Source organism: Sus scrofa, chromosome 6, assembly GCF_054392235.1.
Source record: "Sus scrofa isolate SSC_HxYL_T2T_F1_AM1 chromosome 6, Sscrofa_HxYL_maternal_Yorkshire_Landrace_v2.0, whole genome shotgun sequence".
Classification (NCBI taxonomy): Eukaryota; Metazoa; Chordata; class Mammalia; order Artiodactyla; family Suidae; genus Sus; species Sus scrofa.
The window spans coordinates 52730876-52757016 of record NC_139388.1 but is presented as its reverse complement, the minus strand read 5'-3'; the positions used below and the strand labels follow the sequence as shown (position 1 = coordinate 52757016).

Genomic DNA, 26141 nt, shown 5'->3' with positions numbered 1-26141 from the left:
TTAACCTGCTAGGCCACCTGGGAACTCCAACAAATCTTTTTTTTTCTTTCTTTTTTCCGCTGTACAGTACAGGGACCAAGTTACACATATATGTATACATACTTTTTCCTCCCATTGTTGTGTTGCAATGTAAGTATCTAGACATAGTTCTCAATGCTACACAGCAGGATCTCATCGTCCAATAAATCTTGATTATCATTTTAATTTCCTCATTGAATGCACCACATTATACCTGGCCCTTATTCTTCCCCATCTCATGAACTGACATCTGATAAATACCCACTATATGCCAGACACTATAAGAAGCAGAATAGGAGTTCCCGTCGTGGCGCAGTGGTTAACGAATCCGACTAGGAACCATGAGGTTGTGGGTTCGATCCCTGCCCTTGCTCAGTGGGTCAAGGTTCCGGCGTTGCCGTGAGCTGTGGTGTAGGTCGCAGACGCGGCTCGGAACCTGCATTGCTGTGGCTCTGGCGTAGGCTGGCAGCTACAGCTCCGATTCAACCCCTAGCCCGGGAACCTCCATATGCTGCAGGAGCGGCCCAAGAAATGGCAAAAAAACAAACAAACAAACAAACAAAAAAAAGAAGCAGAATAGACGAATGATTAAGACCATGAATTCTGGGAGTTCCCTGGTGGCAGGGTGGGTTAAGGGCCCTGTGTTGCTGCAGCTGTAGCATAGATCACAGCTGTAGCTCAGATTCGATTCTCCGGCCCAGGAACTTCCATATGCCATGGGTGTGGCCAAAAAAAAAAAAAAAAACACACAAGACTATGAATTCTGAAAATCTTGTTTACTGGGCTTTCACTGTGATGCTGGGCAAGTGACTGCACATCTGAGTCTTCGTTCCTATCACTTTAAACAGGACTTCTAGCCAATCAGGTCAGCGTGAGGATGAAAGGGAATAGTGTTGATACAATTCCCAGCCATGTCCTTGGCACACAGTAGATGCTCAGGAAAAGGGAACAACATGCTGGATTTGGGGGATGGGTGGGGTACGATCGTGGCAACTATTCCAGAGACAGGGGATTGGTATTGAATGTGGTCATGGATTGGGAATGAGGTTGAAGTCAGTGGTGGGATTGGGGACAGTTGAAAATGGGAAAGAGGTTGAGGATGAGGACAGAACTGTGGATGGGGACACACATAGGGATGGGCTGGGAATGGGGCTGGGGTGGGATGGGGATAATGCTGGGGATGGGGCTGCGGTTAGGGAGAGAGGGAAGTTGGGTTTTGGGGGGAGATGACTAAGGATGGGTTAGGGAAGGGGGTCAAGTTGAACACAGGACTAGAGATGCAGTTGGGTTGGAGACAGAGATGGAGAAAGAGAAGGACGTAGGGATGGGAAGGGGGTGGGATTGGAGATGAGGAAGGGGAGGGGCTGGAAGGGAGCTGGAACTGGAAATGCCAGTGTGGCAGGAGGATGGGGTTGAGTGTGGGATGGCACTGGAGTCCCCCCAGAGGAAATCTGGGCTGGGGCCATGCCGGGCTTACCCTCAGGATCCAGCAGGCGTGCCAGCCCCAGGTGCTGCTCAGCTGTGCGGAAGGCTCTCTGCAGGTTGTAGTTGGCATTGGACTTGGTGAGTTTGCTGAAGTCCACGAGATCAGGCCTGAGCAGGGGCACAGAATGGGCAGGCAGCAGGCAGGCTCCAAAGCCGGTGGGCAAATGGGTGAAATGACGTCCTTGTCCGAGTCCCACCCAGGACGAGGGCAAGAGGAATGCGATCCAGCCAAGACCAAAGCCGTGTGTGCCTGTGCATGTCTGTGCAGCATTTAGCTGTGGTGTGAGCACTGCACAAGGGCATGCGTGTGTCTGACTTCATGTTGCACGCGTGTCTACGTGGGTGTGTTTCTGTACACTATTAAGTAGAACTTGTAAGTACGAGGTCTGGAGCCGCCCCCCGGCTCAAACCCCAGCTCAGTCATTTCCTGGCCGTTGCTCTGGTGAGCAGCCGCAGCTCTCTGTGCCTCAGTCTCCTCGTTTATAAAATAGGGAGAGTAATAGGGTCACCCTGTAGGGTCACCGAACATTAAGTGACTTGTCAGAAAGCACCTAGAACAAGGCTGGGCACACTCAGGAAATGTCCCTATTGTTAGCAGGAGCCCAGTTAAGAGCTCGTGCGTTTCTGGGGGTGTAGGTGGGGCTGGGTCTCCCCCCACGTGCATGAGTGTGTGCGTGTGGGTTCCGGCTTTCCTCACACCAGAGCAAGTGGCCCCCAGTCTCTAGGGCTCAGTGTCCCCAGTCTGTCACATGGACAATCATGATGTGGGTGCAATCCAGGGGGCTCCCCTCCGCGGGCAGCTCAGCGCCAGGCCCTGAGGTGTGAACAGGCAGGTGTGCAGGGAGCCCGAGGGGGGCCTGGGGGCTCACCGTGAAGAGCCGCCCACTTCCTGCACTGGCCATGGCACTGGACCATCCGTGGGGAGTGAGTAGCCCATCCTGGGGGCAGCCAAGCTGTAGGCACAGGTATAAGCTGTATATATATATATGAATATATGTGTGCACACACATCCGTGCCAGAGCACACGTGTGTTTCCATGTATGCACAGGGTATGCGGCCTGGCTGGGGCCTGTGTGTGTGCATCTGTGTGTACGTGTGTGTAAGAGCATGTGTGTGAACAGGAATGTGCATGTGTGCAGAGAGGAGGGGGCGGGGCCTGTGTCTGGGTGTGTCATCCGTGCATATCCTCATACAGGTGTGTACCCGAGGGATGAGGGGTGGGGACTGGGGCCGAGCTGCCCCAGGCCAGGTGGTACCTGTGCCGGTGAATGAGGGCATTGAAGGCCAAGCCGTCCCGCCAGCTGGTGGTGAAATTCTGGATGTTGACCTCAGGGTAACTGACAGTGTGGAAGGGAGAGACAGAAGCAGAGATGGAGAGAGTCAGGAGGAAACAGGGAAGGAGGGAGAGAGGAAGAGACAGACAGAGATGGATTGATGGACAGATAAGGGAAGACAGATGACAGATAAGAAGGCAGGCAGGTGGATCAGTTGATGGATAGACAGATGATAGGTAGATAGATAGAGAGGGCCAGGCAGACGGAGAGAGAGAGAGATTGACAGCGAGAGAGACAGGAGAGGAACAAGAAAGAGAGGGAAGCAGAGGGAAGAAGAAAAAGAAGGAAAGACGAAGAAGGGAGGAAGCGACAGAGAGCAAGATACAGACAGAAGCGGGGAGAGGAGGAGGGGAGAGAGGCCGGGAGGGAGGGGAGGAGAGGAACAAGGAAAAGCAGTCCCAAAGGCAGAGACAGACACACAGAAGAACCAGAAGAACAGTCAGACAGACGGACAGCCCCAGGAGGGCCAGGGCCAGAGAAAACCCCGCCCCCATCCACACCTGCCCCTCCCTCCTGCCGCCCAGGGCTCCTCTCTGGAGGGCACTTGAATCTCAGGCCAGGCCCCTCTCGACTGGGCGGAGAGTTAGGGGACCAGGGGACATGCCCAGTGGTGTCTGTGCACCCCTCTTCTCAACCTCCTGCAGGCACCAGGGCCCTGAACTTCCTACCTGAGCTGTCTGAGCCCGGCCGCGTGCCCCCGGGCTGAGGGGGTGGCTATTTCAGGGGTTGGGGGCGAGGCAGAGCTCGGGAATAGGGCTGGGGGTCCACACAGGTGCACAAGAGGCCTCTAGAGGTGCGGGATGAGATGGGGGAGAAGAGGGCACAGGCTGGGGACAGCCCACCACCTCCCGGCACTGTGCTCTGAGGAATCTAAGTTTGAACCTGGCCCTTCCACACAAGTGTATTTGTCAAGGTCAGAAGAGGTCATTACCAGCTCATTAACTTCAGATGACACTTCTGACCCTGAGGACTTGGTTGGGGCCCGGCTCTCCGGGGCGGGGGGACGGCAGGCTTACCCAGCCGTCTTCATCTGACACCACAAGAGCAGTGCATCCTTGGCTGAGCGAGTCTCCCTGTTGTCCTCAGTCTCGATTTTGATGACTTGAATCTGTGAGGATACAAAACAGGGCTGCTGGGGCCTGGCACCCCAACCCAACCCTGGCAGAAGAGTTGGGGGTGGGGGCACCACCCCTCTCCCTGTCCCCATCCCCTGTGGCACGTCCACGCCCCCTCCTGAGAGAGTCTTTCCTGTTGGGCTCCCTCTTCACCTCCCTGTAGCCCTACTCTGGTCTAGCTCCAGTCTCTTCCCAATTTTTTCAACCACCCCCAATCCAAGGGGATCTTTCTAAATGTGAGTATGCCCTCCTCTAGAGAACAGCTCTTGAATTTCTCCCCGTCTTAGAATAAAATCCAAACTGCTAATTACAGATCACTTAGGCCCGGCCAACCCTCCTGGCCTCATCTCGGGCCTGCCTGCCGCAACAACCCCCCTCTTCTCTAACCATAAGTCTCTAACCTGGTCTTCCTTTCTTTCTTTCTTTTTTTTCTTTTTTTTCTTTTTTTTTTTTTTTTCTTTTTAGGGCTGCACCCTCTGCATATGGAGGTTCCCAGGCTAGGGGTCATATCGGAGCTGTAGCCACCACCAGCCTGCACCACAGCCACAGCAATGCAGGATCAGAGCCTATGTGCAATCTCCACCACAGCTCACGGCAACGCCAGATCCTTAACCCACAGATGGAGGCCAGGGATGGAACCTGACTCCTTATGCATACTAGTAGGATTTGCTTCCTCTGTGCCACAATGGGAACTCCCATCCTGGTCCTCTGTACCTGCAATACGCCAAGCTCATTCCCACCTCAGGGCCTTTGCATTTGCTGTGCCCCTCCTGCGATGCTTTCTCCCTTCATCACATGTCATTCAGCCATCAGCTTCTCAGAAAGCCCTTCTCTGGTCACCAAGGCTAAAATCTCATCACCATCAGCTGCATATTTTCTATCCTTTTTACTACTTTACATAATTTATTCTTTTCAGAGTTCTCATCGTAGTGCATCGGAAACGAATCTGACTAGGAACCATGAGGTGGTGGGTTCAATCTCTGTCCTTGCTCAGTGGGTTAAGGATTCGTCGTTGCCATGAGCTGAGGTATAGGACGAAGACGTGGCTCAGATTCTGACTTGCTGTGGCTGTGGTGTAGGCTGGCAGCCGTAGCTCCAGTTAGACCCCTGGCCTGGGAACCTCCATATGCTGCAGGTGCGGCCCTAAAAAAAGGCAAAAAAAAAAAAAATTCATTTTTGCATAATTCTTTTTACTTCTCTGCCTAGAATTTGTCCTTTTCCCATATATGGCTTATTTACACATTGGTTTATTTATTATCTATCTACACACCCACCCCCATGTCTTGCTACCTAAAGACAAAATTGGTCTATTTTGTTTCTGAACTGCAGCAAGACTTCCTGGATTTGAATTCCAGCTCCACTACCCAGCTGTGTGACCTTCAGCATATTACTTCACCTCTTTGGGCTTTGGTTTCCTCCTTGGTAAAATGGGATAATTAGAAGTACCTAACTTATGGGGTTGTTGTGTGTATTAAATGCCAAGTGCTTAGAACAGAGTAAAAAATACGCAAAATCATAATGATGTTGGTGATAATGAATTTTTAAAAATCATCTTCGTCCCCACCACCTGGACCAGGGTTCCTGGAGCACATTAGGAATATTTTTGGAGGGAGTTCCCATCATGGCGCAGTGATTAACGAACTCGACTAGGAACCGTGAGGTTGCGGGTTCGATCCCTAGCCTCACTCAGTGGGTTAAGCATCCGGCGTTGCCGTGAGCTGTGGTGTAGGTTGCAGACGCAGCTCGGACCCGAGTTGCTGTGGCTCTAGCGTAGACCGGCGGCTACAGCTCCAATTAGACCCCTAGCCTGGGAACCTCCATCTGCCGTGGGTGCGGCCCTAGAAAAGACAAAAAAAAAAAGGAATATTTTTGGAATGAATGAATGAGTGGGTGAGGGACACCCTCCTGAGTCCCCACCCCGGGAAGGGGGCTGAGCTGAGGCTGGGGTCATGTGGGGATCACCTGGAAGCGCAGAATGATAGTCCAGACCAGCCCCAGGGTCAGCCGGTGGTTCCCGTCCACGATGTCATGCGAGCCCACGTTCTCCAGGTGCACGCGCTGCTCCTTCAGGAACTGCAGTGCCTTGTCCACATTTTCCAGCGAGTGGATCCTCATGCGACCACGTGTGGGCCTTGGCTAGGGAGACAGGGACATGAGGAGATCTGGGGCCAGGCCTAGGGCACCTTGCCCTCGACCTCGCCCCTTCCACCGCATAACTACGCCCCCACCAACTGCACAGCCAAGCACAGGCCACGCCCCTTCAGTCTCATCAAAGACCCAGGACCCAGTCCTTCTAAAGAAGCCCTGCCCAGTTCAGAGCCAGATCCTTTCCAGCCAAGTTATTTTCACAGCTTATTCAAGTTCCTGTTTCGACCCCTTAACCTGAAGCTCCACCTCCAACCTGATAGTCACACCTTTTATTATGAAGCCCCGCCCCCTGCCTGTAGCCGTATTCCCACCCCTTCCATCAGATCTCTGCCCCAGGCCACCAATGTTTTGCCACTAGTTCCATGGCCACATCCCTCACTTCCTTCTCTTCAGGTCCCTGCTTAGCGCCACGCCCTTTTCCATCAAGCCCTGCCCCACCCCAGGACTCCCCTCCTTACTTTTTTTTTTTTTTCTTCCTGCTTTTTAGGGCCGCACCTGCAGCATATGGAAGTTCCCAGGCTAGGGGTCGAATCGGAGCTACAGCCACAGCCACGCCAGATCCGAGCCGCATCTGCGACCTACACCACAGCCCACGGCAACACCAGATCTGTAACCCACTGAGTGAGGCCAGGGATCGAACCCGCATCCTCATGGATGCTAGTCGGGTTCCCTAACTGCTGAGCCACCAAGGGAACCCCTCCCCTCCTTTCTTGTTTAAAAAATTTGTATTGGAGTATAGCAGATTTACAATGTTGTGCCAATTTCTGCTGTACAGCAAAGTGACCAGGTTTTCTATATATGTAAAGAGCATTTGTACCGTCTTTTGTTGTTGTTGTTGTTACCACTCCCTTTCTTATATCACATTCCCTTTCTTATAGTATCTTCCATCTTGTCTATCCCAAGAAACTGGATAAAGTTTCCCCTTGCTCATAGCTCTATTCCTTCCAAGGGCGTTAGTTCCTATTCTTTGGTCATGGCCCTCACAACTTTCTGGTTTCCAGGCTCTGATCCTTTAATCCATCTCTAGCTCCATCAGAAGCCCCTCCTTTGCCATGAAGCCCCATTCAAGCCCAGAAATAAAACTGCAACTCGTACAACGCCCACACAAAGGTTCTGTTTGTCTCCCAGACTCCCGCAACCTAAGGCCCCCCGCACCTGATGAGAACCGCGCCCTCCTGCAGGGACCCCCTGAGCTCCACCCAGTTTTACAGCCACGCCTGCTGCCACTGCACTATGGAGGCCAGTCCCTTCCGACAAAGCTCCTCCCTTCTCCAATAGCCCCACCCCTGCCAACGGAGCCCCACCCAAGCCCAGAGTCCCGCCCCGAATCACCGCCCTCCTTTAGGTCAGAATCCCGCCTCCATCTCCATTCGCACACCCCAGGCTCCCCACATCCAAGCGGCACCCCTGTGCCATAGCCCTGCCCACCCGAATGAGGGCCCTTTTATCCACCCAGCTCCAGGCCCCATAATAGCCCAGCCCGTGACCCCAGGTCCGGCCCCTTCCCCGGGCCCTTCTGGCCCCCTCACCAGCTGCTCCCCGGACAGCACTTCCAGGAGCCGCGTGAGCACAAAGCCGTCCCTGAGGTCCGCGTAGAGGTCCCCGATGTGGCAGCCGACTCGGGCGAGGTGGGAGTTCACCCACTTAGTGAAGGTTTTCTTCTGCACGGCCTCCCGCTCATCTGCAGGACAGGCCCGGATGAGCCCCAGTCTGCTCCAGGAACTCCCCTTCCAGCTTCACCGCAGCCCTCCACCGCCCAGCCCGACCCGGCTCAGGCCCACTTTGCAGCTATCAGGGCTTTCTTTGGGCAGCGGCTCCTCCCAGCTGGGAGCCCCCCCCCCCCCCCGCCACTGCCCACCTGGCGATGGCCTCCCTGTCCTTTAAAGTTTTCCTGAGACATCACTTCCTCCCTCAGGAAGCTTTCCCAGCATCCTACCCTAGTCGGTTCTGTTCACTCGTTGAATAAATATATGACCGCCCACTAGGTGCCCTGCCCTATTCTAGGCGCTGAATATGGACCGAGCTCTTCTGGGGCAGAGCTCAGTTTGGTGGGGACACAGGTGATGCACTTGGGAGCCACAGAGGGTTAAGGAGGGAGAAGGAGAGGATGAGAGTTGGGTCTCGGGAACCTCTCTAGCTACCGCGAGGAGGATGCATCAGAGAGGGCAAGAACGGGAGCCTGGAGCCCAGGGGGAGACAGGGGAAAGGGCCCAGGAGAGAGAGGAAGAGGCCGGACCACGGCAGGAGCTGAGGGGGTGGGAGAAGAGGGCAAATGGAGAATTAGTTTGAGATGAAACAATAAGAGATGGCCACTGACAGGCTGTGGGGAGTGAAGAGGAAGGATGTCGGATGGGAGCGGGCTGGGAGGATGTGCCCAGCTTCCGCCTGGATTGCTGACAAAGAAATTGTTTGGACCATTTTTACAGTCCTTTGTTGTTGTTGTTACCATCTCTGTTTTTCGGCCATACCTGAGGCATGTGGAAGTTCCCAGGCCAGGGATCAAACCCAAATCACAGAAGTTCTTGTCCTGGCTCAGCAGAAAGGAATCTGACTAGTATCCATAAGGATGCGGGTTCAATCCCTGGTCTTGCTCAGTGGGTTAAGGATCTGGTGTTGCTGAGAGCTGTGGTGTAGGCGTAGGTCAACATCTACAGCTCTGATTCGACCCCTAGCCTGGGACCTTCCATATGCCACCCTAAAAAGGCCAAAAAAACCCCACGAAACACAAAAAACAAAAACACCTGCACCACAGCAGTGACAACACTGGATCCTTAACCTGCTGTATTACAAGGGAATGCCTGTCTTTTTTTTTTTTTTTTTTTAAGTAACAATTTTAGGAGTTCTATTCTGACACAGTGGGTTAAGAATGAGACTGCAGCAGCTTAGATCACTGCAGAGGCACGGGTTTGATCCACAGCCCTGTGCAGTGGGTTAAAGGTTACGGCATTGCTGAAGCTGTGTCACGGCTGTGTCTCAAATTCAATCCCTGGCCTGGAAACTTCCATATGCCATGGGTGCAGCCATAAAAAATAATCATAAAAAAAGAACAGTTTTAGTATGAGCTGTAATTCTCCTACTATAAAATTCACCCCTGTAAGGGGTAAGGGCAGTGGTTTTTAGCATATTCACAGAATTGTGCAACTATCACCACTATCTAATATCAGATCATCTTACCACTCCAAGGAGAAACCCCGAACCCATGAGCAGTCACGCCCCATTCCCCCTCCTCCTGAGTCCAGGCAACCATTCCTCTACTTTCTGTCTCTGAGGATGTACCTTTTCTAGAAACTTCACATAAATGGAATTGTGTAGTATGTGTCCCTTTGTGTCTGGCTTCTTTCACTCAGCCTAACGTTTTCAAGGTTCATCCATGTGTGACATGTGTCATGTTATTTATTCCTTTATACAGTCAAATAATATTCCATTGTATGGATATACTACTTTTTTTTTTTTTTTTTGGTCTTTTTGTCTTTTCTAGGGCCACACCCATGGCATATGGAGCTTCCCAGGCTAGGGGTCTAATCAGAGCTGTTGGTGCCAGCCTACGCCACAGCCACAGCGACATGGAATCTGAGCTGTGTCTGTGACCTACGCCACAGCTCACGGCAATGCTGGATCCTTAACCCACCGAGCAAGGCCAGGGATTGAACCCGAAACCTCATGGTTCCTAGTTGGATTCGTTAACCACTGAGCCACGACAGGAACTCCTACTTTTTTTTTTAAGGCCACACCTGTGGCATATAGAAGTTCCCAGGCTAGGGGTCAATGGGAGCTGCAGCTGCCAGCCTACCCCACAGCCACACCCACAGCCACAGCCACGCCAGATCCCAGCTGCATCTGGGAACTACACTGCAACTTCCAACAACACCAGATTCTGAGGCCAGGGTTCAAATCTGCATCCTCATGGATACTAGTTGGGTTCTTAACCTGCTGAGCCACAACGGGAACTCCAAGGATGTACTGCATTATTTTACCGCTCTATCCATCAGCTGATGGACATTTGAGTTGTTTCCACTTTGGGGTGGTTAGGCACAATGCTGGAATGAACAATCAGGTACGAGGTTTTGTGTGGACACGTTTTCAGTTATCGTGAGTATAACCCAGGGAGTAGAATGGCGGGGTCATCTGGTAACTCTGGGTTTACCCTTTTGAGGGACTGCCAGACTGTCTTCCCAAGCGGCTGAACCATTTTACATTCCCACCAGCTATGTACAAGGGTGCCACTTTCCTCACATCTTCACCGTTACTTGTTTTTTCCCTTTTTTTGTTGTTTATTATGGTCAACCTAGCAGGGAGGCAGTTGTTTTCTCAAAGTGTGTGTTTTTTTTTTTTCAGATTCATAATTGATTGCATAAAATGAGTATCACATGATGAGGTGACATTAGTTTCTCCAGGGATGGGAACTTAACAGATGAGGTACACAGTTTGGAATCCATTTATGGGAGTTCCTGTCATGGCTCAGCAGTAACGAACGCAACCAGTATCCATGAAGACACGAGTTTGATCCCTGGCCTCTCTCAGTGGGTTAAGGATCTGGCGTAGCCATGAGCTGTGGTGTAGGTCACAGATGCTAATCAGATATGCATTGCGTAAGCTGGCACCTGCAGCTCCGATTAGACCCCTAGCCTGGGAACATCCATATGCCATGGGTGCAGCCCTAAAAAGATTAAAAAAAAAAAAAAAAAGAATCCATTTATGCTGCTTTCCCAGCTGCAGTTTTTTGGCCTTTAACTCAAAGTATAAGACTATCAGAGCAATGCCTCCATACGTGGCCAGTACACAATTCATTCCCGCTGTGAGAGTATAAGAATTAAATTTTTGGGGGGACACCAGCGAAATGGAATCGGACCTCCGTTCCTGAACCTGCCATGATTTTGATTTTCCAAAATGCGCAAACTCAGCAGCCTGTCTCAATATGGTTTCGATTTGCGTTTCCCTAATGACAAACGATTTCATGTGCTCATTGGCCATTTGCGTTGCTTCTTTGGTGAAATTATCTATGTAAATCCTTTGTCCATTTATTTTTCTTTTTACAGCTGCACCAATGGCATATGGAAGTTCCTGGACTAGGGGGTGAATTGTGTCTGCAGCTGCTGGCCTACAGCAATGCCAGATCCAAGCCAAATCTTTGACCTATGCCGCAGCTCAGGGCAACACCAGATCCTTACCCCACTGAGTCAGGCCAGAGATCAAACTCGCATCCTCATGGATACTATGTTGGGTGGTTTTTTCCTGTCTTTTTAGGGCTGCACTGGCAGCATATGAAGGTTCCCAGGCTAGCGGTCAAATCGGAGCTATAGCTGCTGGCCTATGCCACAGCCACAGCAACATCAGATCTGAGCCATGTCTGCAAATGACACTGCAGCTCAGGGGCAATGCCAGATGTTTAACCCACTGAGCAAGGCCAGGGACCAAACCTGTGTCCTTATGGATACTATTCCGTTTCGTTACCATTAAGCCACCACGGGAACTCTTACATTGGGTTCTTGACCAAATAAGCCACAACGGGAACTCCTGCCCATTTTTAATCGGGCTGCCTTTTTAATCATCTGTACTACATTTGTAACTTTCTATGCATCTAAAATTATTTCATAAGTTAAAATTTCTCCAAAAAAAAAAAAAAGGGAATTGCTGCCTAGCCTTCCTCCCTCTTCCACTGACTCCCAAAGCTTCAGAACCAAGGTACAAAGAGCACTGGACGGAAGGAACTTGGAACCTACACTGACTGCCTGGAGCAGAGCCTCCTTGCCAATGAGGCTGCTCATATAGGGGCTATCAGGAGGGAGAAATAAGCTTCTATCTCCTTTAGGCACCGTATCGTGGGGTCGCTTTGTTATAACCGCTTAACCAGTACAGATACTGCTTACATTTCATAAGTAAAAAATTTAGCAATCACACTTTTTAAGTTTCCCACGAGTATAGAAACCCTGATTTATATTGCCAGTTTGTTTCCATTTTTAACCATTTGAAATTTCCGTATAACTTTTTCCCTAAAATTTACCATTGGTAACATTATCAACTACTGCATTTGACTCTGGCAGTAGAAAATACACATTGCTATGGAGTTCCCTTGTGGCACGGTGTGGCGTTATCACTGAAGTGGCTCAAGTCGCTACTGTGGTACAAAATTGATCCCTGGCCACAGAACTTCCATGTGCCACAGGCATGGCCCGAACAAAACAAAACAAAATACAAATACTGCTGGAAAACATACACTGACTGACCTGTCAGTTTTTGTGCGTCAAGTTGGATCTTGTATGTTTGCCTCTAATTTGGAAGTGAATAGACAGAAACAAAGAGTAAGTCCAAATGGCATATCTTGTTTGTTGAAAGGTGGGTTTTGTGCCGTCGATGATCAAGGATTCTAGTTGGGTTCTTAACCTGCTGAGCCACAATAGGAACTCCTGATTTATGGTTTGTTTTGGGGTTTTTTGTCTTTTTAATGGCCCCACGCATGGCATGTGGAGGTTCCCAGGCCAGGGGTCAAATCAGAGCTACAGCTGCCAGCCTACATCACAGCCACAGCAATGCTGGATCTGAGCCATGTCCGCAACCCACACCACACCTCACGGCAACGCCAGATCCTTAACCCACTGAACGAGGCCAGAGATGGAACCCGAGTCCACATGGATATTAGTCAGGTTTGTTGCCACTGAGCCATGACAGGAACTCCCCTGATTTATTTTTATTTTTATTTTTTTTAATTTTTTTTTTTTTTTTTTTTGTCTTTTTGCCTTTTCTAGGACTGCGCTCGTAGCATATGGAGGTTCCCAGGCTAGGGGTCTAAATGGAGCTGTAGACACTGGCCTACACTAGAGCCACAGCAATGCGGGATCCGAGCTGAGTCTGCGACTTACACCACAGCTCAGGGCAATGCTGGATCCCACTGAGCAAGGGATCGAACTCGCAACCTCACGGTTCCTAGTCGAATTTGTTAACTACTGAGCCACGACGGGAACTCCATTCCCTGATTTATGTTTTGATGATGAAACACAGTTGGGCTGAAATCAAATATGTCCCAGAGGGCCCCTTCTGACCCAAGCCAACACTGTTTACTGTGTTGGTGAGTGTGGGTGATACTTTGCTGAGTATCTTCCACGGGGCCCCCTGGAGCCACTTGCCCTCTTCTGTACCTGCTCTGGGCCCAGGGAGGGCCCACTGGGAGGCTGGCCCGTGTGGTTTATACGAATGGGCTTCCTGGCCCTCAAAGGCCTCAGACGTTTGGTTGGGTTTGGCTATCGGGAGAGGCAAGAGAAAAGGGCTGAGGAATTAATCCCCCCCTTGCCTGACCAGCTTCCGCCAGGGCCTGGTGTCTCTCTACATCCTCCACTCCTGCTGGGGCGGCCTCTCCCCGATTCCACCACTCCCCACCCCTCGGGGGTCTCCTCTGGCCCCATAGGCTCTCCTAGGCCTGCCCACACCTCTGTACATAGTCCCTTCACTAAACTCTCCTCAATGCTACCTCTCTGAGGGGGCCATCTGCTTCCTCCTGGCACTCTAGCAGGTACACAGACCTTGGGGTTGTCAAGACTCCAAGCCAAATGACAACTGTCCTACCTCTGCCATTGTGTGCATATTATTTTACCATTTATCTCTTCTTTGCCGCTGTGGTCCTCACCAATCACAAGTGAAATGCACTTCCTGAGAATAAGACTTGAATTTTGGCGTTCCCATTGTAGCTCAGCAGATTAAGAACCCAACTAGTATCCATGAGGATGCAGGTTCAATCCCTGGCCTCACTCAGTGGGTTAAGGATCTGGCACTGCCATGATCTGTGGTGTAGGTCGCAGACGTGGCTTGGATCTGGCATTGCTGTGGCTGTGGTGTAGGCCAGCGGCTGCAGCTCAATTTCGACCCCTAGCCTGGGAACCTCCATATGCCACAGGCATGTTTAAAAAGACATAATAAATAAATAAATACATTTTAAATAAAGACTTGAATTTTTTCGTTTCTTCAGTGTATTGACATTTTCCTAGTGCAGGGAATAACGACTTCTTCATCCACTACTGGTTAAGGAGAAAGGATAGAGAGAAACTTAAGAGGTAAATGACATGTTTGGCTATGGGTCTGGGAAAAGTTAGGAAGCCAGAGATGCTAAGTACTGGTAGAAATGTGGGGACTCCAGCACCCTCAGGCCTGCTGGCGAGACCGCCATTCAGAAGGCAGTCTGAGTCAAACTGAACAAGTGCATCCCTGCCACGACCTGGCCGCTCGTTCGCTATGAATGTGTCCTGTGAACGTTCTCACACAGGTTTAGAAGGCGCATGCGTGATGACATTCAGGGCAGTGCTACTGATGGCGTGGGGGGGGGGGGGGCAGGCTGGGTCTTGCCCACAGGCTGGTCATCTGTCACTGGGAAGTGGAATATGGCAAGTGCACACCACTGATCCCAGGCGGCAGCGACAAGCAACAGGGCAACAGGGTAGGAGTTCCCACTCTGGCGCAGTGGGATCGGAGGCATCTGACTCAGCTGACACAGCTGACACAGCTTACTCAGCTGCCGCACAGGTCGCAACTGCAGCTTGGATCTGACCCCTGACCTGGGAACTCCATATGCTGTGGGGCAGCCAGAAAACATTTTAAATAAATAAATAAATAAGACCATTGTTTTTTCTTAGGCAGCAGGGTAGAGACACACAGAGCCACATGGATGAGTCTTGAGGCGCTAAAGCGTAGGGCTGAATGAGAGAATAATGTGAACATGTGGTTGAGAATATGATAAAACTTGTATCAAGTAACAATACACACAAACATGAACCCACACATATCAGCCTCCCAGATGCATGACAAAGTAAAACTGCAGTTCAGCAGGGAAAGGGAAGTCTTGTCAATAAATGGAGTTGAGGAGTTCCCGTCGTGGCGCAGTGGTTAACGAATCTGACTAGGAACCATGAGGTTGCAGGTTTGATCCCCGGCCTTGCTCAGCGGGTTAAGGATCCGGCGTTGCCATGAGCTGTGGTGTAGGTCGCAGATGCAGCTCGGATCCCATGTTGCTGTGGCTCTGGCATAGGCTGGCAGCTACAGCTCTGATTAGACCCCTAGCCTGGGAAGCTCCATATGCCGCGGGAGCAGCCCTAGAAAAGGCAAAAAGACAAAAATAAATAAATACAATAAAATAAAATAAATGGAGTTGAGTCAACTGGATATCCATGTAGGGAGAAAAGAGAACATTGACCCACGCTGTATACAGTAATAAATATAATAAATACCATTCAGGTTATAAATCTAAATGTGAAAGGAATGCAAAAAGTCTTTTAGACGAAAACATCAAAGACCATCCCATCTCCATGACCTTGGAGTAGGCAGATTACTTACCCAAGAAGAAAAATGTTAGCCATATGGGAAATAATGATTAAATAATTATCAAATCAGGTGAATTTAAATTAAGAAATACTGTTCATCAAAAGGCCATATTAAGGACTTCCCGCTATGGCACAGTGGGTTAAGAATCTGACTACAGGAGTTCCCGTCGTGGCGCAGTGGTTGACGAATCCGACTAGGAACCATGAGGTTGTGGGTTCGATCCCTGCCCTTGCTCAGTGGGTTAAGGTTCCGGCGTTGCCGTGAGCTGTGGTGTAGGTTGCAGACGTGGCTCGAATCCTGTGTTGCTGTGGCTCTGGCGTAGGCTGGCAACTACAGCTCCAATTCGACCCCTAGCCTGGGAACCTCCATATGCTGCAGGAGCAGCCCAAGAAATGGCAAAAAGACAAAAAAAAACAAAACACACACACACACACACACACACACAAAAGAATCTGACTACATGCAGATTGCAGCTGCAGCTTGGAGTCAATCCCTGGCCTGAGATGTCCATATGCCACAGATGCGGCCAACAAGGATGGGGGAGGAAAAAGACAACATTAAGAGAATGAAAAGGCAAGCCATATAGTGGGAGAAAATAGTCACAACCCATATATCTGACAAAGGACCAGTACTGACTTCAGTCCATACTACAAAGCCACCGTAATTAAAACTGCATGGTACTAGTACAAAAAGAGACACACAGATTAATGGAACAGGATGGAAAGCCCAGAAATAAGCCCATGTCGTGTGGCCCTAAAAAGCAAAAAATAAATAAATGAATAAAATAAGACCAGATAGTATAAAAAACTCCTAGAGGAAAACATAGGTAGAACATTTTTTTTTTTTTTTTGGCTTTTTAGGGCCATACCTGGGGCATATAGAAGTTCCCCAGGCTTGGGGTCCAATCAGAGCTCCAGCTGCTGGCCTATGCCACAGCCACAGCAACACCAGATCGGAGCCGTGTCTGAGACTTACACCACAGCTCATGGCAACACCAGATCCTGAACCCACTGAGCAAGGCCAGGGATCAAACCCGAGTCCTAATGGATACTAGACAGATTCATTTCCACTGAGCCATGACGGGAACTCTGGCAGAAAATTCTTTGTCATAAATTGCAGCAATATTTTTTTGATGTCTCCCAAAGTGATGGACATAAAAACAGAAATAAACGAATGGGACCTAACTAAACATAAACACTTTTCCACAGTAAAGGAAACCATAACCAAACCAAAAAGGCAACCTACAGAATGGGAGAAAATATTTGCAAATGATGTGATCGACAAGAGATTAATTTCCAGAGTATACAAACAGCTCATATAGCTCAATATTAAAAAAGCCAACAACCCAATCAAAAATGAGCAGAATACATAAACAGACATTCTCCAAAGATACACAAATGGCGAACAGGCACATGAAAGATGTTCAACATCACTAACTGTTAGAGAAATGTAAATCAAAACAACCATGAGGTACTATCTCACACCAGTCAGAATGGTAGTCCCTAAAAGGTCTACAAATAACAAATGCTGGAGAGGGTGTGGAGAAAAAGCCACCTTCCTCCTCTGTTGGTGGAAATGTAAACTGATACAACCACTATGGAAAACATTACGGAGGTACCTCAGAAAACTAAATTCAGAACCACCATATAATCTAGCAATCCCACTCCTGGGCATATATCTGGAGAAAATTCTAAAAGATATGTGGAGTTTCCTGGTTGCCTAGCAGTTAAGGATCTGGCATTGTCACTGCTGTGGTGCAGATTTGATCCCAAGCCCAGGAACTTCCACATGCTGCAGGCGTGTCTAAAAAAAAAGAAGGAATAAAATATACATGCACCCCCAAGGCTCACAGAAACACTGTTCACAAGAGCCGAGACATGGAAGCAAGCTAAGTGTCCATTAACACATGAATGATAAGATGTGTGTATACATACACAGTGGAATATTACTCAGCCATGAAAAAGAAGGAAACAATGCCATCTGCAGCAACGTGGATGGACCTAGAGAATCTCATATTAAGTGAAGTAAATCAGGCAGAGAAAGACAAATATGATGCTGCTTATATGTGAAATCTGAAAAAAATGATACAAATGAACTTATTTACAAAACAGAAATAGACTCACAGACATAAAAAACAAATTTATGGTTACTAAAGGGGAAGGGGAATGGATAAATTAGGAGTTTGGGATTAAAACATAATATATAAAATAAATAACCAACAAGGACCTACTGTATACAGGGAACTATACTCAATATCTTGTGATAACCTTAATGCAAATGGAAAAGAATCTTACAAAGAATATGTATGTGTGTATACAGATATCTATCTATATTGAATCCCTTTGCTGTACCCTTGAACTAACAAATTTTAAAGCAGCCATATCTCAATAAAAATTTTTATTAAAGTTTTTTCTTTCTTTTTATGGCTGCACTTGTGGCCATATGGAAGCTCCTGGGCTAGGAATCGAATCAGATCTGTAGCTACTGGCATATGCCCCAGCCACAGCAACGCTGGATCCAAGCCTCATCTGTGATCCACAAGCTACTCTGCAGCTTGTGGCAACACCATATTCTTAACCCACTGAGCGAGGCCAGGGATGGAACCCACATCTTCATGGATACTAGTTGGGTTCTTAACCCTCTGAGCCACAACGGGAACTCTAATAAAAAAATTTTAGGGCGTTCCCGTCATGGTGCAGCGGAAACGAATCTGACTAAGAATCATGAGGATGCAGATTCGATCCCTGGCCTCGCTCAGTGGGTTAAGGATCTGGTGTTGCCATGAGCTGTGGTGAAGGCTGGCAGCTGTAGCTCCAATTCAACCCTTAGCCTGGGAACCTCCATATGCCGCGAGCGCGGCCCTAAAAAGCCAAAAAAAAAAAAAAATTCTAAAGGTAACATTAAAAGAATGAAAAGGCAAACCATACAGTGGGAGAAAATATTCACAACACATATATCTGACAAAGGACTTGTACCCAGAATATATAAGAACCCCTATAAAACGATCAGCAGGGAAGAAAATTAATAAGAAAATGGGTAAAAGACTGGAATGGGCACTTACAGGAGGATATCCAAATAGTCAGTATATGAAGAGGAGCTCCACTTCATTAGCTGGTTTTTTTTTCATATTTTAAAGTTTTACTGAAGTATAGTTGATTTACAAGGTTTTGATAATTTGTACTGTACGACAAAATAATTCTGTTGTATACATAATGCTTCATGAGTTGCTATTAGTCATCAGGAAAACGCAAATTAAAACCGCAGCAGAGGAGTGCCCATCATGGCACAGCGGAAACGAATGCGATTAGGAACCATAAGGTTGAGGGATCCGAGCCACATCTGCGACCTAGACCACAGCTCATGGCAACATGGGATCCTTAACCCACTGAGAGGCCAGGGATCGAACCCGTGTCCTCATGGATACTAGTCAGATTCGTTTCCTCTGAGCCACGATGGGAACTCCAGACAATTTTTTTTCTGCTGCCCCTGTGGCATATGGAAGTTCCTGGGCAAGGGGTTGAATTCAAGCTGCAGCTGTGGCATAGGTCACAGCTTAACCCACTACGGCACAATAGGAACTCCCAGACAAATTTTAAAAATATCTTCATGCACAAGTTCCCATCAATGGCTCAGCAGTAATAAAACCAAGTAGGATTCATAAGGATGCAGGTTCCCTGGCCTCACTCAGTGGGGTTAAGGATCCTGTGTTGCCTGTTGTGAGCTGTGGTATAGGTCACAGATGTGGCTCAGATCTGGCATTGCTGTGGCTGTGGTGTAGAATAGCACCTGCAGCCCCAATTCAACTCCTAGTCTGGGAACTTCCATATGCCTTGGGTTCAGCCTTAAAAATCAAACAAAACAAAATAAAATCTTCATGCAAAAATAAGTTACAGAAGACTCTGCTCAAAGGTTTGGGTTTAGCCTGAACAGATAAAACCATGAGAGAAGCCGGCAAAAGGATGCAAAAGAAAATGTACCCTAGAGATCTAGTCATATTAGCATTTTGAGCAGCAGCAGCATCCTGAAGTTATTATTAAGCTGAAGTCGCTGCTTTTGTGGTTTGGGTCTGGAGTCCAATATAATGTGTTTAGAGGGAGAGAACTGCAGGCATAAGAGATATAGAATTGTGTGTTTGTGTGCACTTAGGGAAACCATAGGAGTTTCCTGGTGGCTCGGGGGTCAAGAGTCCAGCATCATCACTGCTGTGGCTCAGGTTGCTGCTATGGCACAGGTTCCATCCCTGGCGCGGGAACTTCCTCATGCCATGGGCTCGGCCAAAAGGAAAAAGGAAAACCATAGTTCTAATAATTTAAGTAGACACAAGGAAGTTTTGAGAAATGCTTTTTTCTCCAAGGGATTTCTGTGGACTAGATGCTGTCTGAGGTATCTGGGGCTGGTGTACGCAGAACCAGTGGTTCTGAGAGATGAAGAGTCCTTGATCCTCAGGTTACCACATCCCGCCTCTGTTTAAAATCTCACCAAAGCTGCCCTGTGCCCTCAACACTCTCTGGAATGTCCTACAAGGCCCTTCAAGATCTGGATTCCACTGGCTCCTCTCCCATCATCACTTACTCACCACCTCGCTCCAGCCACTCCCAACTTCTGGAGGTCTTGCCTATGCTGTTCCCTCTCTCTGGAACACTGTTCCACTCTCTTCCCCCGGCTTCACTCCTGCTGGTCTCTGAGGGCCCAACTTAGCCACCTCCTCCTCCAAGGGTTACTCTGATTCTTTAGACGGGATTAGGCCCCTCCTCTGGGCTCCCATAGCCCCTGGGCTCCCACACCTGGCCTCTGCCCTGTGCCCCTCCCAGCCCCGCCCTGGTCCCTGTGGGTCCTCACTGTCTGGCTGGATCTAACTTTCCCACTGAACTGGGAGCCCTGGAGGAGCAGGACCAGGGCTGCCTCAGTCACCACTATGTCCCTCACATTGTCTGATACAGGCTAAGCACAGAGCAGGCACTGACTAAATATTTTGTGGATGAAATAATACAAATTCAAGAATCCTCAGTTGATATGCTCCCAAGTTTTTAATTCTAAGAGGCCCCAGGAATTTCTGCATGCCACTGGTGTGGCCAAAACAAAAACAAAAACACCCATAAATACAAACAAACAAAAGTTTGTTGGATGTTTACATCACTCCAGGTGTCTAAACCAGAGGAAGCTAGCAATCCATGGGCTGAATCTGTTTCAGATATTGCGGCTGACACATAGATTTGGTTTGTGGGGGGTGTTTGCTTGTTTTGTTTTAGTTTGTTTGTTTGTTGGCCATTTCTGTGGCACGCAGAAATTCCCAGACCAGAGATAGAACCTGCACCACAGTGGTGACAAAGACCCAGCAGTGACGACTCTGGATTCGTCACCCATTGAGCCAAGGAAAAAAACTCAAGTAATTTTTTTTTAATTGGGAAATTGCAGGTAAACATCAGAGCTAGCAGCTCTGGGCCCACATTTCCCCAAGACTAGAGCTGGCGACCAGGATGCTGTTCACCAGTTGACCGCAGCCCCCAGGCCGCCCACATGTGTGTCACCTTGCTTTCCAGGAGGCACTTGAGTTCACCAACCTGCTCATCATCTTATAAAGTTCTGGGAACCTTAGTATTAAAGAGCACATGACTGTCAAATGCAGAGTCACCAAATTCTGAGATTCTGAGGGAACTGATTCTGACCTCTGGATTTTAAGATTTCATAACTCTGACAATACACATTTTATGTGTATAGCACCCCATGTTTCTGAGATACTAATATCCCAAGGGTCAACGTGCTGGGGTCTAATGGTTTTTTTTGTTTGTTTGGTTCGGTTTTTTGTTTTTTTTTTAGGGCATATGGAATTTCCCAGGCTAGGGGTCGAATCGGAGCTGCAGCTGCTGGTCTACACTCCAGCCACAGCAACATGGGATCCACGCCACGTCTGTGACCTATAGCACAGCTCACAGCAACGCCTGATCCTTAACCCACTGAATGAGGCCAGGGATTGAACTCACATCCTCATGGATGCTAGTCCTTTCCACTGAGCCATGACCAGGACTCCAGAGTCTAATGTTTTAAAAGCTTACGATTATGGAGTTACATGTCTCTGAAGTCTCGTTGCTCCTAAAGCTTTAATGCTGATGATTAAAGACTTCTGAGGTTCTAAGCCTCATGAATACAAAGTCCTAAAGTTTAGGGCCTACAGTTCCATAAGTCTAAGGTCCCAAAGCTCTATATGTAACTATACAGTTCTCTGGTCTTTGCTTATATTGTTTTAAAACATCAAAATAGGAAAAAAAAAAATTAGGAGTTTCCATTGTGGCGCAGCAGAAACGAATCCGACTAGGAACCATGAGGTTGCGGGTTCGACCCCTGGCCTTGCTCAGCGGGTTAAGGATCTGGCATTGCCGTGAGCTGAGGTGTAGGTCGCAGACTCGGCTTGGATCCTGCACTGCTGTGGCTCTGGCGTGGGCCGGCAGCTGTAGCTTTGATTCAACCCCTAGCCTGGGAACTTCCATATGCCACGGGTGCAGGCCTAAAAAGACAAAAAATAAAATAAAATAAAAACTAAAAAAGAAAACATCAAAGTAGGGGACCAACCATTCCAGTTGTCCTGAGACTGAGCGTTTCAGTGGGGAAAGCATGAAGCTGTGGTCTTCGTACCTCCAAGTTCTCAGCATCTACATTTTGAAACTGAAATTCTGAAAGTGCATGATTACAAAGCCCTATGTGCGTTAGAGTTCAGGTTTCTGCAGTTCTCAGATTCTAGGAGCCAACGATTAAAATGCCTAAGGTCTGTGAACCTTATAAAGTTCTAGTTACAAGAGCCTTCGTTTTTAAAGGTCTCAGCTTCGAAGAATCTCGGTGTATGACATTCCCAGGTCCGAACATGCAAGGCTTCTGCATTTCGGGATTCTAAGGCAGTGTGCTTCGAAAGTCCCACATTTCTGGAATTGTACCTTCCTAAGGTTCTACGGCGACACTGCTTCATACAGCAGCTACAAGCCACTTCTGGCTATTTAAATTTAAATTAATTAAAATGAAATCAATTAAAAATTCAGTCCCTCAAGTAGCACTGGCCACGTTTCAAGTATCCGCAGCCACAAGTATTAGTGGTTAGGATATTGGATATCACAGACAGAGAATATTTTTCCATCATCTTGGAAAGTTCTACCGGACAATGCTGGTCTAAAGATTCAAGTTCTAAGGGTCTATAACCCTCCTCCCATCCTCTAGGCCATCAGGTTCTCAGGGATCAAGGTACACAGATGCCACCCGGGCATCACCCTCCCTTCCCATCCTCCCACCCCAGCCCACCACCTCCAGGTACCTGCCAAGGCCTTGATCCGGGAACACTCAAAGAGCGAGGCAGCCACGGTGGAGGCTGCTGGTTGCTCCCGCTCCCAGCCCCGATCGGGACTCTCCCAGCGGGCTGTAGGGTTGTTATTGTTCGGGGCTGGTAGCCCCTCCATGTTATCCACTTCCCCTGGTACCTGCGCCATCGGGGAAGATGAGGCCTGGAGATGGAGAGAGGCAGGTTAGGGCTAGAAACAGGGCCTGAGTTCACAGATTCCACTTCTAACAGTGACTGGCTGTGAGTCCTGTCCCTTCTCTCACCTTCAGTTTCTGTCTTCAGAAGGACCTGATAATAATGACAATAATAATAGGCTGAGGTTAAGCACCCAGCTTATCACCTGGCACGGGATAGGGGCTGGGAAAACTGTCACTGTTATTATTATTTCTGTTTTGTTTTTGTTTTTCAGGGCCACACCCATGGCATATGGAGGTTCTCAGGCTAGGGGTCTAATTGGAGCTGTAGCCACCGGCCTACCCCAGAGCCGCAGCAACGCAGGATCTGAGCCGCGTCTGTGACCTATGCCACAGCTCACAGCAACGCCGGATCCTTAAACCACTGAGTGAGGCCAGGGATCGAACCTGCGTCCTCATGGATACTAGTTGGGTTCCTAACCCGCTGAGCCACAATGGGAACTCCTGTCACTGTTATTACTGTTAGAATGATAACCTTGTTATCAACAGAACTCTATAATGCAGTAAGAACAATAATTAACATTTATTGAGCACTTGCACTGTGCTCAGTACTTATATGCACAATCTTTTTTTTAAATGATTTTTATTTTTTCCATTATAGCTGGTTTACAGTGTTCTGTCAATTTTCTATTGTACTGCAGGGTGACCCAGTTACACATACATATACACATTCTTTTTCTGACATTATCCTCCATCATGCTCCATCATAAGTGACTAGACAGAGTTCCCAGGGCTGTATGGCAGGATCTCATTTCACTCCAAATGCAATAGTTTGCATCTATTAACCCCAGATTTCCAGTCCATCCCACTCCCTCCCCCTCCCCCATGGCAACTACAAGTATATGCACAATCTTATTTAATTACCTAAAGAAAAGTATTCTTAAGCCTATTTTACAGAGGAGGAAACTGAGGCACAGAGAGGTTAATTCACTTGCCCAAAGTCACACAGCTAGCGAGTAGCCAGGATTCAAATGTAGGCACTGTGATCAAATAACTTCATTAGCAGCCTCAATTCTTCATCCTTTTGGCCACACCCTTTGCCATGTAACTCTTCGGTGTTCTGCTATGGAGAGGAGAGGAGCAGAAGAGGGAGAATAGGGGGACATGCCCTATCCCCTGACTCTGGGTTTGGCCAGAGACCGGCTTTGGCCAACAGAATTAGATGGAAATGCTGGTGAGCTCTGAGCCCAGGACTCAGGAAACCTTGCATGTTTTTGCTTGTGCTTGACCTGTGGCCATGAGAACAACACTGCTCAGCTAGTCCATGTCCGAGGCCCTCATCACAGCCAAGACCAGCCAAGACAACCAACATCCCCCTTCCCATCCCAACTTGTGCATCAGCTCAGATGAGCCCAGCCCAAGTCACTGACTTCAGACTTGAGGCGAAATATATGCTTAGTGTTTTAAGACACTGAGTTTGGGGGTGGTTTCTCATGCAGCATTATTGTGGCAATAACTACCTGACACACTGAACACTGTCTGATTCCAGAGCCATGTTCTAGAACACTGCCAGATTGTAAATATGAAATTTAAGGGGGTGGGAGACATTAGATTCATCTCCTCCACCCTCTGGGACCCCAGGCCTGATTCTAAGACTAAGAAAGAGGGGAATTTGGAGGAGGTGAATGTCCCCCTTCTCAAAATATCCAGACAGTTGCCACCCCACCAGATTTTTAGGGAGGCAAGGTCTAGGTCTTGGTCAGTGTAGTGGAGATTGTCCCTTTCGGTGGACTCTCCGGAATCCAAAATTATTCTTCCCTTCTTCCCTGGAAAGCTGGAAGTGGGCACATGGTTACTCACCACCTGTGTGACCTTGGCCAAGGCACTTCCCCTCTCTGGGCCTCAGTTTGTTCATCTGTAAAATGGTAATAATAGTGCCCATTTCCTAGGGGCGTTTGAAGATGAGAGCATTACTAATGCAGGGAACATGGTATCTAGTACACAGCAAGCCCCCGATTCAGGGGCCTTGCTATTATTATCCATCCTCTAGTCACATATCTTAGCAATTAAAGTGTCTGTGCTGGAGTCAGACAGAAATGAGTTCAAGCCCTGCTTTATTCTTTCTGTATCTTTAAGCCCCATCATTTTTGACTTGGCTTCTCTGTGCCTCAGTTTCCCTCCCTGTCAAATGGTGAGCACAGCTGTTTCCTCCATGGAGGGTACTTGGGAGATGGAGAGACACTTAGCACTTTGGGAGCTCTCAGGCCCGCGAGGAACAGCCTTGGCCATTACGTGATTCAACAGAGAAGGAAGGGAGAAGGCGGTGGGGGAGGTGGACGGGGGTGTCCAGCAGCCCCAGGAAAGCCTGGCCCGGTGCGAAGCTGGGGATGGGACCTGGAAGCGGATGCTTTAACCCTTCCAAGGCCGCGCCTCTCTCTCCCTGCAGTCCAGTCACCGTCCTCAAGGAGGGGGCCTGGGAAGGACAAGGCTTGGGTGGAAGACCCACGCACGGCGCGGAGGCTGGACGGGGTTGAGGGCTGGGGGCTCCCTCTGCCATTGACCCTCCACCTCCCCCAGCCGTGGAGACCCTGAGGGGTCAGGCCAAGCCCAGCGTGCGCGGGGAAGGGATGCTCGGGCAGGTGGGGAGATGCCGGAGGGAGGGACTATCCGCCCCCACGCCACCGCTCACCTGGGCCCGCGGCGGCCGGTGCCGCTGTCCCCGCTGCTGGCAGTGCCCGACTGCCCTCCCTGTTGGTGTCCGCGGCCCGGCCCGGCCCGGCCCGGCCCGGCTCTGCTCGGCCCCACCAGCCCCGCCGCTCGGCCAGATCCGCATGCGCCGCCGCCGCCGCCGGCGCGCCTCCTCCGGCTCGCGCGGCCGTCGCGCTCGGCGCGCCCCCGGACCCCCTCCCGCCCGCGGTCTCCCGCCAACCCCGGCCGCCCGCGGCGCTGGCCCACGCGCGGTCACACACCCGGCCACAGCGTGCGCTGCACAGCTGCAGGGGCCGGTGGTAGCGTCACACACACACATTCCCACGGGGTCGCACACTCCCACACGGCCACACACATACGGGGTCACATACAGCGTCACAAATACTATTCATATCCACACGCTCACGCTGTTACCCCCTTACATGGGGTCACGCAGGGTCAAATATTCAAACTGTCTCACGCAGTCACAAGCTCACACGAAGTCGCGCCCTGGAACAGTGCCCGACAGCGTCACACACTGTAGAACACTCGAATAGTGCCACCACCATTCACTTGGAGTCATATACAAACACAC

At 49.3% G+C, this 26141-nt stretch overlaps 1 protein-coding gene across 4 annotated transcripts in view; it reads right to left on the bottom strand.

Moving 5' to 3' along the window:
• SPTBN4 (spectrin beta, non-erythrocytic 4) overlaps positions 1-25698 on the bottom strand; it is an 83065-nt gene extending 57367 nt beyond the window's left edge. For all 4 annotated transcript variants that reach the window (XR_014806204.1, XM_021094394.2, XM_084960886.1 and 1 more), the window contains exons 1-7: positions 25548-25698; positions 22701-22887; positions 7630-7781; positions 5915-6088; positions 3854-3945; positions 2760-2840; positions 1496-1611 (exon numbers count right to left, since the gene is read on the bottom strand). Coding sequence is in view for 3 of the 4 variants with exons in the window: in XM_021094394.2 (XP_020950053.2) it covers positions 1496-1611; positions 2760-2840; positions 3854-3945; positions 5915-6088; positions 7630-7781; positions 22701-22887; positions 25548-25691 (946 nt within the window). In the remaining variant the exon portion in view is untranslated. The remainder of the gene's footprint in view (positions 1-1495; positions 1612-2759; positions 2841-3853; positions 3946-5914; positions 6089-7629; positions 7782-22700; positions 22888-25547) is intronic.
• Positions 25699-26141: the final 443 nt, after the last annotated feature.